The following is a 15,460-nucleotide window of genomic DNA, read 5'->3' as shown; positions in this document are numbered from 1 at the left end:
TATATCGACCAATCTTCACGAAATTTTGCATGTAGGTTGGGTTCTGCCTAATGAAGACCCCTATTGTTTTTGGTAATAATCGGTTATTATTTAGGGGATGAAATGGAACAAATACTTAATTTTTTCGGTTTTTCTGGTAGCTCCAGAAAAATACCCAAATATCTTGAATTTTTACATGGAGAAGGGGATTGGGCTAAAGAATAAGCATGCCTGTTTTGATAAGGATAGGTCAATATTTAGCTGGTCAAATGGATCCTGACTTTTGTGTGAAAAATGACAAATTTTGTATTCTATGGCGAATATATTTATTCCCGAATGACATAGACCCGAGAAGTTGACGGTATATTCAAGAAGAGTGGTTGACCTTTAAGCTGTTATATTGTCGTATGCACTCGGATGTGGCAGTTACACTTAAATATTTATAGGTGTTTAAGAATTCATATATTATTTAGTAAACCAATACCACACTAGGGGGCGGAAATATAGCGCTGATGGCTTTGAAATCTTCCGTGAGGTTTCAGTTATGGTCAATGACAATGCCTATAATTTCGGGGAATAACCAGATAATAATATTGGAATGAAGTGGACCGACAACTTAATTGAAAGCCGAACATCACAACACAACCCAGGATGAAGGGAGACAGGACAAGTAATTAGAAGGAGTGTACTGAATATTAGTAATATTTTTGACCTCCAGTCGGTCAAGATGATGCAAATATCGCGAAATATTGCCCAAGCTCAGAACATAGAACCGCAGAAAATTAGATTTTCGTGGAAGTTGTGTAGGGTATCATATGGTCGGTCCCATCCGACTATACCATTCCGCTGTATGGCGGATGCATTACAACTTCCCAAGCTCACGAAGTTTCTGGCGAGTCATTGTAGATGTGTGTGGCCTAGCGTTTTCCTGGTGGAACACCGTTTCTGGTCAATTGCTATATTGAAACGGTTCAGTTGTTGACAGTAGAGATCAGAATTTAGTGTTTGGGCATATGGAAGCAAATCATAATAAATAATCCCCTTCCAGTCCCATCAAATGCATAGCAGAACCTTCCTGGCCGTTAGTCCTGGTTTGGACACCGTTTGAGGTGCTTCACCGCTCTTTGACAATAACCATGTGCGATCGTTTTCGCACAGGGATATCGTATGTGATCCATTTATTATCTTCATTTCTTCCATGGATTTCTTTTTCCCTAACCTAATATATTTACTCATCAAGGGCACAGACCCAAGAGTTTAAATTTATACCAATTTTATCAATTTCCTGAGATGTGGGGGTTATATCTTAATACTTGCCGGTGACTAGGTATTCTCATATTGTTTAGTATTCATATTACCACATTAGAGGGAATAACAAAATTTGAATCTTATTGAGTAATTTTTTTACTCCGGGAAAACTTGATTCGGTCAGGAGAGTGCAAATATCGAGAAATATTGTCCATGCTGGAAATATAGATTCGCAGAAGCTTAGAGCTCATCGCTAGTTGTGTAGGGTATCATATATGTATCAAAGAAGATCCGGTTATTGTCGGTAGTGATTACATAATATTTAGGGGATAAAATGGACCAAAACGTAATTGTATGCTTTTCTAGTTGTTCTAGGAGCCACAATTATAACCAACTAATTGGAATGACTTTTCAAAATATGTAAAATATGGATCCATAGTTTACTAATCCTTTCACAAAGAATACGCAAATTTTCAAAGTAGACGGGCAGTAGGGAATCGGCAAATCGACATAGAATTTTTCTGGTTTTGGAAAAATATTTCGATATGTGGATTCTTCGATAAGATATCGAACTATATTCAAAACATTCTTTGGAAAGTCTGCGAATTACGTATATATATAAATGCCAGATTGCATTCACATAAAAATATTAAAATTGGGCAAGAACTTTGTATGGGGGATATCTCGAAACATGGATTCAAAATTGCTATATAGAGGTATATATAGGGGGTGTGAAATGGTCTATAAAATCTTCTAACTACTTTAAATCTGTTGGAATTTATGCTATAATATAATATCTTCAAGAAAGATTTTTAACCTCTAAGGGCCTGAAATGCCAAATTGCTGGCATTATGTCAAAGAAACAAACAAAATAAAAAAAGAAACAAACAAAATACTAATTGTTCTGCGAGAAGTTCGATTGGAAATCACTTAAAATAAGCTAGAGACGGCAATTCCTTAACTATTTTTGCGAACAGATATGTCATTCTTCTGCTTATATATGTTTCATTTCGGATAAGTACCTTTCTTCCTGTAGTAATCGATCAAATTCTGGTATGAAAATTAATCTATTGAGAAATAATATTTGTATAGGGCGATGAGTATTTCTATCATCACAAAATTTAAAATACTCAACCTTGACAAATATTTAAGTGGAACCATTTATCATAAAATTACTATAATTGATATTGTCATTTGATGTTTTTTCGACATTGTATGCGTATTAAATTTCAAGGTCATGCTCTATAATTATACGATTAAATGATAATTAACTGCAATCAAACTATAGAAAAAGAGTAATTATGTTTTATTGTCCTGTGTATGTGAGTGTGTGCGTATTGTAAATCGATGCATTATTAATAAAAAATGTAAATTGTTTAATTGACACCTCGTCAGTAAGTTACACGCCTCATTAAATGTCAATGCCTCAGCACAGCTTCATAAAAAAGTAAAAAGTCACGTTTTAAAGGAGAGAGAGGAAGGGATATAAAGGGATTCCTTATGAATGAACTGAATTTATTGTGATATAGAGTCGTGGTGGATAAAAACATCTTGTGGGAATGATGGCCCATGGCGAGTATATTAAGAATCCAGAATAATGAATGCTCCATGGCTCAAGTTTTTGAGTTAAGCAGCGATTAGCTGGTAGCACAAATATTTCTGAAGAAAAAAATCTTTGTTTGCGGGTTATTTTTGCAATGACATGCCCTCAGTCAATTTGTATGAGAAATAGTTTTGTAAAACATATATTCCATCTATCTCAAGTCCTTTTTTTAGGTTCTACTGGCTAAGGCTTCAATGCATCCTATCGAAGATCTTTTTCCAGTTTCAGCTGATTTCTACATTACTGACAATTGATTTTCTCTTTAAATAATTTCATACTGAAAATCCCATAGCTCACATTCTACAAAAATATGCTAAATGCATATATTTTAAACATTTATGCATACATATATGTTTATATATGCACGTTTATGCATGCATGTCAGAATATAAACCACAATTTGTTAACATTGTGGCTAAATGTTGACATAGACAAAGCGACAAAGAACATTTTAAAATGCTAATAAATACCCATGATGGAATAGAAGAGAAGAAAGGCTAAAATAAACAGGAAAAAAAGAACCGTATGAAATATAATAAAACCAGTAAGGAAAGTAGTAAAGTTGAACTGGGCCGACTATATGATACCCTTCACATCTTTGGGTACATACAAGATATGTTAATATTGTAGATATCCTGTAGATAGAACATTCATATAATCATTGGAGGACTATTGGGATGATATCGGGCGAAATTAACACATACCATTCTGAAATCAATGAAAAATTGCGTGTCAAACGGGCAGACTTGGATTCATTGGTGTACCATTTATATGAAATCGAGTAAAATTATGTATGGGAGTTATGTATTAATACATGGACCTAACTGAACAACCGTTGCATACCCTCTTCCAAATTTCGAGTAAATCGGTGTACCATTTACATAAAACCATTTACCATTTACATAATTCGAATCATAAATGCGACCTGTACTTTCTTTACAATTTATTATGTACGATATTTATTTGTAAACCAGTGAGTATAGTCGGACGGGGTCTACCATATGTTATCATGCACAACTACCTCGAATCTAACTTTCTGCGGTTCAATATTCTGAGCCTGGACAATATTTCGTGATATTTGCACCCTCTTGACCGATTATAGGCCAACAGCTGTACTTTCTAACCCTGGCATATTTTCCAACTCTGGGTTTCCCGGGATGAATATTTACGTCATAAAATAAAAATTTGGTCACTTCAGGTTTTTGGCACAGCTTTTATTTGACCCTATTCAAATTGGGAATATTGAACGATCATAGCTCCCATATATAATTTCGTGCGATTTAAAGTAAATGGTGTACCAAAGCCCCTATTATCTTTTGATTTGCACGAAATTTGGAATGGCGTTTTGAATTATGTCTGTTACGATGTGTGTTACGTTTCCAGAAAATCGGTTAATATTTAGATATAGCTCCCATTTAATGGAAATGGCGCACCAAAGTCCCTATGTATCCTTCGATTTTCACGAAATTTGGCATAGCGTACTGAACACAGTCTAGAATGATGTGTGCTAAGGTTTCGAGAAAATCGATTCAGATTTAGATATAGCTCCCATATACAGTAGTGTTGGCGGGTTATTTGGGATACCATTTGTATTTTGTTTTTGAAAAATAGTCAGGCTAAATCCCAGTTTTTATACCCTACACAACTATGTTGTCAGGGTATTATAGCTTTGTGCAGCCCCAAAAGTTTGTAACACCGCGAAATATTGGTCCTAGACCCACCTTTAAGTATACCGATCGTCATATCTCGACTAGCTGAGTCGATCCAGACATGTGTGTCCGTCCGTCCGTCTGTCCATTATAATTTGTAAACACGATACAGGCTACAGTTATTGACCAATCTTCACGAAATTTTGCATGTAGGATGGGTTCTGGCCAATGAAGACCCCTATTGTTTTTGGGAAAGATCGGTTAATATTTAGGGGATGAAATGGACCAAATACTAAGTTTTTGTCGGTTTTTCTGGTCGCTCCAGAGGCCGCAATAATGGCCCGAACATCGTGAAATTTTGCATGGAGAAGGGTATCGGGCCAAAGAATAAGCATGCCTGCTTTCATAAAGATCGGTCAATATATAGCGGGTCAAATGGACCCTGACTTTTGTGTGAAAAATGACAAAATTTGTATTCTATAGCGTATATATTTACCCCTGAAGGACATAGACCCGAGAAGTTGATATTGCATCCAAGAGGAGTGGTTGACCTTTAAATTAATACCAATTATATTGATGTATGTGCTCGGATGTGGGAGTTACACCTAAATATTTACAGGTATCTCCGTATTCGTATATTATTTAGTAACCCATTATCACTCCAGAGCGCGGAACTATAGCGCTGATCGCTTTGAAATGTTCCATAAGGTTCCAGTTATGGTCAAGGACAACGCCTATAATTTGTGGTGATGATCAGATAATAATTTTGGACTGATGTGGACCGAAAACTTAATTGTTTGTGTTATTTTCGAGTCGATATATAGACCACAAATGAAAGCCGAACATCACAACACAACCCACGTTGAAGGTAATCTGGACAATAGCTGTACTGAATACTCGTAATATTCGGAAAATATGTCAGTGTGAGGAAGATGTGCTGTTTACCTCTAATCGGGCAAGAGGATGCCAATATCACCAAGTATTGCCCAGGCTCGGAATAAACATCCGCAGAAAATTTGAGTTCCGTGGTAGTTGTGTAGGGTATCATATGGTCGGCCCCGTCCGACTATACTGCTCCGCTCACTGGTTTGTTTATATAAAAAAACAACTATTTATAAGTGGTGAATGTATGGCATTGTCCGCCGAGGGGTAAGGCAGGGAAGACTATAGGGTCGGATGTCGCCACTGATAATCATCAGTTCCCTTAGGTTTTTGTCGGGATATTCTCCCCAGAAGCTATTTATTGCTTCTTTATAAATAAACCTTTCATACCCAAATGTCTCTTGTGATAATTCGTTACAAGCGATACGACCCCAATGAGAAGTTCGTTTCGTTGGGTCCTGACTTCATGGTCAACAAGGCATTTGCAGGCAACTACAATACATTTCCCACTGCTATGTGTCGTCACTTTGTGACGAATGCACATATATATTTTTTCGTCCTATTTTATGTAAATGATGTGTGCTAAGTTTCCTGAAAATCGGTTTCGATATAGATATAGCTCCCACATTATATTTTTTTAATGTAAACGGAATATTTGGAGGGGGTCTGATTGAGATTAAATTGTTAACAGTGGGGAATTCCAAATAGCGTGTATCAAGTTTGCTTTATATCTATTTCCATAAATTTATCCCTTTGTACGCAAACGACTCTAAATCTACCCGAATGAAATTGACGTCTATATAATCGGTAGATATATTTTATATACCGATTTCTCTTGTTCAGTGACTTACACTAAAATTTGATGGACAATATTTGTGTTCTTTACAGCATCCTTGTAAAATGACATCTAGTGCGGAAAATTGGCACAAACTCGGAATAAGATCGGTTTTAACCCTAAAATGAGTTTTCATATTGTTAAGATTTTTGACGTTTAGGCTGATTTGTCGAGTTTTGGTCTATTCTGAGGCATATAGTAAAACTGTATGGCGATCATTTTTGTAGAATATTCTGACTTGCTATAACCCGGTTTTTATGTGTTTTCAAATATTTCTGGAAAAGGGGACCGAAAATATCCCTTCAGAGTTTCGACTGAGGGTTACTGTATTAGACAAATACATTCCTCACATGTGTATCAGGAATATTGCCAAAGACACAATATACCTAAAATGCAATGATTTCGAAAAATCTTAACCCAAATATTTTGAAATATCTGGGAAATGGGAATTATTGATACGCCTTTTTAGGTTACCTCCCGATGTCAACATTCAAACCGCTGATACACGTGTCTTCTATTTTTAGCCCCTCTACCATAATCATATGGAATTCCGGATATTTTGTTTACAAATTATAATGGGCAGACAGATGGAGGGACACATATCGAATCAGCTAGTCAAGATATGGCGATCAGTATATTAAAAGATTGGTCTAGGGTCAAAAACTCTTAAGGCCACATAAACTTAAACTACCCTCACAAGTTGTGCAGGGCATTCAAACTCAAACACACACCACATGATAAAATAAAGATAATATTCTGTAAAAATATATCAGCATCTCCTAAGGGCTCTAACCACACACGCACACACACAAATCCATATACACACACCACAGAGTGAACAACGTTGGTAATGGTGACGATAACGACAATGATTGCTGTTGTTTGTACCGCCACTGATGGCTACGTTGACGATGATGACAACGACGATGAGGACGACGTTGATGATGCCACACACTTGATGATACATTTATGACTTGCATGCATGACGTCTAATACAAACACACACAATAAAATAATATATGCGTATCTATGTGTGAGTGTGTGTGCGTTGCAACAAAGTGCATATTTGCAATGCATTTGTGTTGTAACCTCTTTTATGGGATATTCGCGTTTGTTACAAAAAAAAAGACCATTATGAAGACCCCCACTATTCCTCTCTGTGTGTGTGTTTCCAAACGCTCTTTATGTGTTCCCAGAGGATGCAGAGACTGTTATTATGAAATATGACAACACATGAGTCGGAGTCAGTCCTTAGGGCCAAAATAGAGAAAAAAGTAATATAAATTCATAGTATTTTTGTTTGTTTGTGTGTTTTTAGATATAAAACGAAAATGTTTGTAATTCAAAACAATTGCAATCGCATGAAATGTTATTACATGTGTACATATGCATTTATATGATGTACTTTAAAATTTATATTGAAATAAATGTTAATATTCTTGAAATTGGAAAATATAGTGGTTTTGTTAAGTAGAACGATATAAAATATTTTTTAAGGACCATAAGGAGTAGGTTTTTAAAAATACTTTTTCAAAGGTTATGTATAAGGCATGAGGACTGTAAGGCGTTTCAAGGACTGTTAACAGGCGTGGATTTTTAAAAGAATATTTTTTCAAGGACTGTTAACAGGCGTGGATTTTTGAAAGAATATTTTTTTCAAGGACTGTTAACGGGCGTGGATTAAAAAAAAATAAGGTCCATCTAGAAGGCGTGGATTTTTAAAAAAAAAATTTTAAGGTCCATCTAGAAGGCGTGGATTTTTAAAAAAAAATTAAGGTCCATCCAGAAGGCGTGGATTTAAAAAAAAAATTTGAGTCCATCTAGAAGGCGTGGATTTTTTAAAAAACATTTTTAAGGTCCATCTAGAAGGCGTAGATTTTTTAAAGAATATTTTTTCAAGGACTGTAAACAGGCGTGGATTTTTTAAAGAATATTTTTTCAAGGACTGTTAAGAGGCGAGGATCTTTTAAGGAATATTTTTTCAAGGACTGTTAACGGGCGTGGGTTCGCATTCGTCTTAATGTTGCAGCAAAGGTGCGATCTAACACAACACGGAAGCTCGACCCGTCGAAAAGCTGTAAACACAACAGGTAGCCGAGGCCTACTCCGCTCAACTTACCCACTTACTGCAGCAAAAGCAACACATGGGTACCAAATACCACCATCAAGAAATCCGTGGTACGATCAGGAGTGTCGTAATGCTACAGTAGTGTCGAGATGTACAGGAGTCAGAATTAAGTCCGGACATTTTACCAACGAGTAAAACACCAAACCGAAGGTATTGGTGCAGGCATATCCTCCTGTAGAGATGAAGAACAAGGTGACAGATACAAACAGCTTGTTGAAGATCTGGAAGGAGCATTTTGAAAAGCTTCTGGTATCAAATAGTGGCAGTGAAGAAGATACCCCAGAATCAATAAGAGATGATGGTATAGAGTGTATACCACCTAACCAAGATCAGGTCAGAATAACAATCAATGGGGTGGAGAATAATAAAGCAGCGGGTGCCTATGGGTTACCAGCCGGACTATTCAAGACTTGTGGTCAGATGCTGGTAAGGAGCATGCACCAGCTCATTTTTACAATTTGGCTAAAGGAATGCAAAGTTGTTGGACCATACCAATGTGGCTTCAGACCTGGTAAATCTACCATTGACCAGATTTTCACTCTGCGTCAAATGTTGGAAAATACCCACGAAAAACACATCGACACATATCACCTATTCGTCGACTATAAAGCCGCATTTGACAGCCCTATCCGTTCACAGGTGTTTAAAGCCATGTCTACGTTCGGCATTCCTGCAAAATTAATACGGCTATGCAGGATAACCTTAAGGGGACCCCCCCCCCATTCTCGGTGTCAAAAATTTTTTTGATTTAATTCGAATCTACTCTAATTCTAGAATGTCTCTACAAAATTTCAAGTGAAAATCTCAAGAACTCTTAAAGATATAGCCGATTTATTGTGTTAGCATCAAGTGACGGCTAAAGGGCTTCTCAAACTTTAAACGCGTTTTTCTCAAAACGAATGGCGGGCACGATAACTCAAAAACTAATAATCCAATCGGTTTCAAATTTTGACACGTTTCTCTGGGAGTGTGTAGCTCTCGTATGAACTAGTATAAAGCTAATCGGTGAAGATCTTCCTTATTTTTTATCTTAGTTTGTGGTAAAAAATAGGCGATTTTCCATAAAAATTTTTTCAAAGTTCCGCCATTTTGTTAATTGTTGTGCGAAGTCAATAATTTTTTAAGCTCGGCTTATGGAACAACCGTTCTGTAAAAAGCCAGCTAAGAAGACGAAGAACAGGCGTGGATTTTTTAAAAATATTTTTTCAACGACCATCTATAAGGCGTGGATTTTTTAAAAATATATTTTCAACGACCATCTATAAGGCGTGGATTTTTTAAAAAAAATTCTAAAAGGCCATCTATAAGGCGTGGATTCTTTAAACAAAATTCTAAAGGGTCATCTATAAGACGTGGATTTTTTAAAAATATGTTTTCTAAAGATCCATCTATAAGGTGGATTTTTTAAAAATATTTTTTCTAAAGCGGCATCTATAAGGCGTGGATTTTTTAAAATATTTTTTCTAAAAGGCCATCTATAAGGCGTGGATTTTTTAAAAATATTTTTTCTAAAAGGCCATCTATAAGGCGTGGATTTTTTTAAATATTTTTCTAAAGGGCCATATATAAGGCGTGGATTTTTTAAAGATATTTTTTCTAAAGGGCCATATATAAGGCGTGGATTTTTTAAAGATATTTTTTCTAAAGGGCCATATATAAGGCGTGGATTTTTTAAAGATATTTTTTCTAAAGGGCCATATATAAGGCGTCTATAAGGCGTGGATTTTTTAAAAATATTTTTTCAAGGACTGTCTATAAGGCGTGGATTTTTTAATAATATTTTTTCAAGGACTGTCTATAAGGCGTGGATTTTTTAAAAATATTTTTTTCAAGGACTGTCTATAAGGCGTGGATTTTTTAAAAATATTTTTTCAAGGACTGTCTATAAGGCGTGGATTTTTTAAAAATATTTTTTCAAGGACTGTCTATAAGGCGTGGATTTTTTAAAAATATTTTTTCAAGGACTGTCTATAAGGCGTGGATTTTTTAAAAATATTTTTTCAAGGACTGTCTATAAGGCGTGGATTTTTTAAAAATATTTTTTCAAGGACTGTCTATAAGGCGTGGATTTTTTAAAAATATTTTTTCAAGGACTGTCTATAAGGCGTGGATTTTTTAAAAATATTTTTTCAAGGACTGTCTATAAGGCGTGGATTTTTTAAAAATATTTTTTCAAGGACTGTCTATAAGGCGTGGATTTTTTAAAAATATTTTTTCAAGGACTGTCTATAAGGCGTGGATTTTTTAAAAATATTTTTTCAAGGACTGTCTATAAGGCGTGGATTTTTTAAAAATATTTTTTCAAGGACTGTCTATAAGGCGTGGATTTTTTAAAAATATTTTTTCAAGGACTGTCTATAAGGCGTGGATTTTTTAAAAATATTTTTTCAAGGACTGTCTATAAGGCGTGGATTTTTTAAAAATATTTTTTCAAGGACTGTCTATAAGGCGTGGATTTTTTAAAAATATTTTTTCAAGGACTGTCTATAAGGCGTGGATTTTTTAAAAATATTTTTTCAAGGACTGTCTATAAGGCGTGGATTTTTTAAAAATATTTTTTCAAGGACTGTCTATAAGGCGTGGATTTTTTAAAAATATTTTTTCAAGGACTGTCTATAAGGCGTGGATTTTTTAAAAATATTTTTTCAAGGACTGTCTATAAGGCGTGGATTTTTTAAAAATATTTTTTCAAGGACTGTCTATAAGGCGTGGATTTTTTAAAAATATTTTTTCAAGGACTGTCTATAAGGCGTGGATTTTTTAAAAATATTTTTTCAAGGACTGTCTATAAGGCGTGGATTTTTTAAAAATATTTTTTCAAGGACTGTCTATAAGGCGTGGATTTTTTAAAAATATTTTTTCAAGGACTGTCTATAAGGCGTGGATTTTTTAAAAATATTTTTTCAAGGACTGTCTATAAGGCGTGGATTTTTTAAAAATATTTTTTCAAGGACTGTCTATAAGGCGTGGATTTTTTAAAAATATTTTTTCAAGGACTGTCTATATGGCGAGGATTTTTTAAAAATATTTTTTCAAGGACTGTCTATATGGCGAGGATTTTTTAAAAATATTTTTTCTAAAGGACCATCTGTACACCATATCAATTATCTTTTATTAATTTAAATGTATAAACATTTTCCCTTGTGGCTACGATAACCTGACCTCCCATCTTTAATCAACCTAATTTATTTGGGAGTCAGAAATGGTTTGCAATTAATTAAAATCACATTTACGATACACCAAGAAAGCTGAGTACAATTATAAAGTAATTTTTGAAAATTAATGACCTATCTACCCTTTTCCAATCACCTGGCCACACATATAAAATAGGCTATGATTTCATTCCATTTGATTGCCTCACGTTTTTCATTTTTCGAACAAAGGTCCGATAACAACATTAATTAAATTTAATTGCTCTGCTCTGTGCTTCAATCAGTTCTGATTACAATTTTCATTTTTCTCCCTATCTCTCACACTCTTCTCTATCTCCTTTTTTTTGCAGAGTAACAAGTCATTGGCCACCAAAACGACGTCGAAGATACTAATAACAACAACATGACACCTGCCTTACTGGAGCAGCACCAACAACATCATCATCAAACAACGCCGCTGGGCCATACATCATCCGCTATGGCCATGGCGATGTCGACAATGGCGATGGACAACGAATCCTTTGACTATCACGTGGCAGCCAGTACGGGCAAACAAAAAATGGATATTGCCGATGTCGAATCGAAATGGAAAGATGTACCGGACAAATATTTAATAATTATTGCCCACTTCTTGGATGGTCGCATCAATGACACCGATACCATGGATCGTTTTAATGGGCCCATCCTAAAGGCCAGTATCGAGAATTTCTATTGGATATTTTTGATCCAGTATGCCATCCTGGCGATGCTGGGCATTGTAATGAATGTGGCAATTATCGCGTACATTGTCTACCACCGGCTCTATCGGGACGTAACCCATGCGTTTATTATTAATTTGGCGTTTTGCCATTTTGTCCAGTGCGCCATCGTCCTGCCCATATCGCTGATGGTGATGTTAATACAGAACTGGATATTTGGACAGTTTTTGTGTTTTTTCTTGCCCATGTTGCAGGTGAGTAGGTTGGTTAGTTAGTTAGTTAATTAAGATAGCGCGAGATGCTCGTTAAGTGATAAACCATGTGAGTGAGTGAGCGGATGTAGAGGCCCGGAGGGATAATAACATTGTTGCTAGGGAGTTTTATATGATTTTTTATTTGTGTGTGTGTTGTACGTGATTTAAACAAACGTCCACTGCAGCATGTTATCCTGCTGATACAAATCTGCAGATTTTGGTTTTTATTTTTTATATTTATGGTAGCTATGGTGGTTACGTGCCGGCCAGATATAAACCATAAATATTAACAACATTAATTATATTAAGGTACGATGGCTTGGATATTTTACAGAATATTAAACCTTTTATCTCGTCAATGAAAAAGAGAGAGAGAAAGATCAAGGATTTTAAAGGAATATGTTTACAAGGACCTAAGCAAGCGTGAAATTTGTAAAGAAGATTTTTTCAAGGACCATAAGAAGCATGGATTTTTTAAATAAGAGGTGTGGATTTCTTTAAGAAAAATTTTTAAGGTCTATAAGAGGCGTGGATTTTTAAGGACTATAAGAGGCGTGGATTTTTAAAGAAGATTTTTAAGGACTATAACAGGCGTGGATTTTTAAAGAAGATTTTTAAGGACTATAACAGGCGTGGATTTTTAAAGAAGATTTTTAAGGACTATAACAGGCGTGGATTTTTAAAGAAGATTTTTAAGGACTATAACAGGCGTGGATTTTTAAAGAAGATTTTTAAGGACTATAACAGGCGTGGATTTTTAAAGAAGATTTTTAAGGACTATAACAGGCGTGGATTTTTAAAGATGATTTTTTAAGGCTCTTATAGGCTATAAGAGGCGTGGATTTTTTAAAGAAGATCTTTAAGGCTCTTACAGGCTATAAGAGGCGTGGATTTTTTAAAGAAGATTTTTAAGGCTCTTATAGGCTATAAGAGGCGTGGATTTTTAAAGAAGATTTTTAAGGCTCTCAAATGCTATAAGAGGCGTGGATTTTTTAAAGAAGATTTTTAAGGCTCTTATATGCTATAAGAGGCGTGGATTTTTTAAAGAAGATTTTTAAGGCTCTTATAGGCTATAAGAGGCGTAGATTTTTTAAAGAAGATTTTTAAGGCTCTTATAGGCTATAAGAGGCGTGGATTTTTAAAGAAGATTTTTCAAGGACCATCAAACGATTTTTTTAAAGAAGATTTTTCAAGGACCAACAAAGGATTTTTTTAAAGAATATTTTTCAAGGACTATAAGAGGCGTGGATTTTTTAAATATTTTTAAAGAATATTTTTTCAAGGATTATAAGAGGCGTGGATTTTTTAAAGAATATTTTTTCAAGGACTATAAGAGGCGTGGATTTTTTAAAGATTTTTAAAGAATATTTTTTCAAGGACTATAAGAGGCGTGGATTTTTTAAAGATTTTTAAAGAATATTTTTTCAAGGACTATAAGAGGCGTGGATTTTTTAAAAAAGATTTTTAAGGACTATAAGAGGCGTGGATGTTTTAAGTAACATTTTTAAGGACTATAAGAGGCGTGGATTTTTTAAAAAAGATTTTTAAGGACCATAAGAGGCGTGGATTTTTTAATGAATATTTTTTTAAGGACTATACATTTTCTAAAGAGTATTAATTTAAGGATCAAAAAGGCATACATTTTCAAAAGAGTATTTATTTAAGGACCAGAAAGGCACGAATTTTTAAAGGAGTATTTTTTTTAAGGATCGAAAAAGGCATAAATTTTCAACGGAGTATTTTTTTAAGGATCAAAAAAAAGCATAAATTTTCAAAGGAGTATTTGTTAAGGATCAAAAAAAAGCCATGCATTTGCAAAGGAGTATTTATTTAAGGGCCAAAAAGGCATGGATTTCAAAACATATTTTTTCGAGGACCAGAAAAGGTTCAAAAAAGATATGACGTTTTACAGGAGTATTTTTTAAGGACCAATATAGGCATGGATTTTCAAATTCGATTTTTTTTAAAGAATATTTTTTTAAGTACCAAAAAAGCGCAGATTTTCAAAAAAAAAAAAATTTTTCTAGGGCCAACAAAAGGCGGGAATTTTCATAGGAATGTTGAATTTTCAAAGAATAAGTTTTAGTTTTCAAGGATCAAAAAAGCCGTGGATTTTCAAAGGAAGGCGTGCATATTTTTCAAGAACAAAAAACAAGCGGAGAATTTTTAGAGGAATATTTTTTCAAGGACCAAAAAACTGTATGTTTAGAGGAATATTTTATCAAGGTCCCTCAGGTATGAGAATTTTTAAAGGAGTATTGTCTTTAAGTTTAAAATATTCAATAGTTTTGGTTATCCAGTATTTCATCATGTCTTAGAAACACTAATCCTTAGGAGCATATCCTTTCAGGTAAGATAATACATTTTCAATTATTCATATCATTGTCAAATGATTACCTTCGTTAAGGATTTATATCATTCCAATAGAGTTGAGAATATTTTAACTAAACGTTCTTTTAATTTATCCAAAGACTTTAAAATAAATCCTGAACGAAAATAACATTTATTGTGGATGTGGTAGACAAATGTTTTATTCATGAACAACGTATGGCTATGTGCAGCAACAACAACAAAAATGACATATAACACAGGACCATATTTTAAAACACTTTATGGGCTTTTATGAGGGAGCAGATACAACAACTCGAAATCCAATGATTGTACAGGACATTTATAAGGATTTCAAGGAAAATCAAAGGCGTACATGGGAAACGCATACATAGACGCATTAGAAATGCAGCTTTTTAAAACAAGGGGGATATACATTATACACTGACAAAAATGAAAAAAATCCTTATTTAAAAAAATGTTTCCTTAAAATGTTGTTTTTTATAGTCCTTAAAATTCTGGCTCTTTATAGTACTTGCAGAAATATACATTAAAAAATCCGCGCCTCTTATAGTCCTTGTAAAAATATTCTTTATCAAATCCTCGACTCTTATAGTCCTTGTAAAAATATTCTTTATCAAATCCTCGACTCTTATAGTCCTTGAAAAAAAGTATTCTTTAAAAAATCTACGCCTTTTGTGGTC

At 34.4% G+C, this 15,460-nt stretch overlaps 1 protein-coding gene across 1 annotated transcript in view; it reads left to right on the top strand.

Moving 5' to 3' along the window:
• Window positions 1-11,879: 11,879 nt before the first annotated feature.
• Window positions 11,880-15,460, top strand: part of LOC133337398 (neuropeptide Y receptor type 4-like) — a gene marked incomplete at its 3' end in the record, with an annotated part of 48,573 nt that continues 44,992 nt past the window's right edge. Inside the window, exon 1 of the mRNA XM_061545660.1 lies at window positions 11,880-12,428. Coding sequence (XP_061401644.1) covers window positions 11,880-12,428 — 549 coding nt within the window. The remainder of the gene's footprint in view (window positions 12,429-15,460) is intronic.

The sequence above is a fragment of the Musca vetustissima genome, unplaced genomic scaffold (genome assembly GCF_032173495.1).
Source record: "Musca vetustissima isolate MV318-11 ecotype Yass unplaced genomic scaffold, APGP_CSIRO_Mvet_v1 utg28553, whole genome shotgun sequence".
In the NCBI taxonomy this organism is placed as follows: domain Eukaryota; kingdom Metazoa; phylum Arthropoda; class Insecta; order Diptera; family Muscidae; genus Musca; species Musca vetustissima.
The sequence above is the reverse complement of the archived record's forward strand: the minus strand, read 5'-3'. Positions and strand labels throughout refer to the sequence as shown.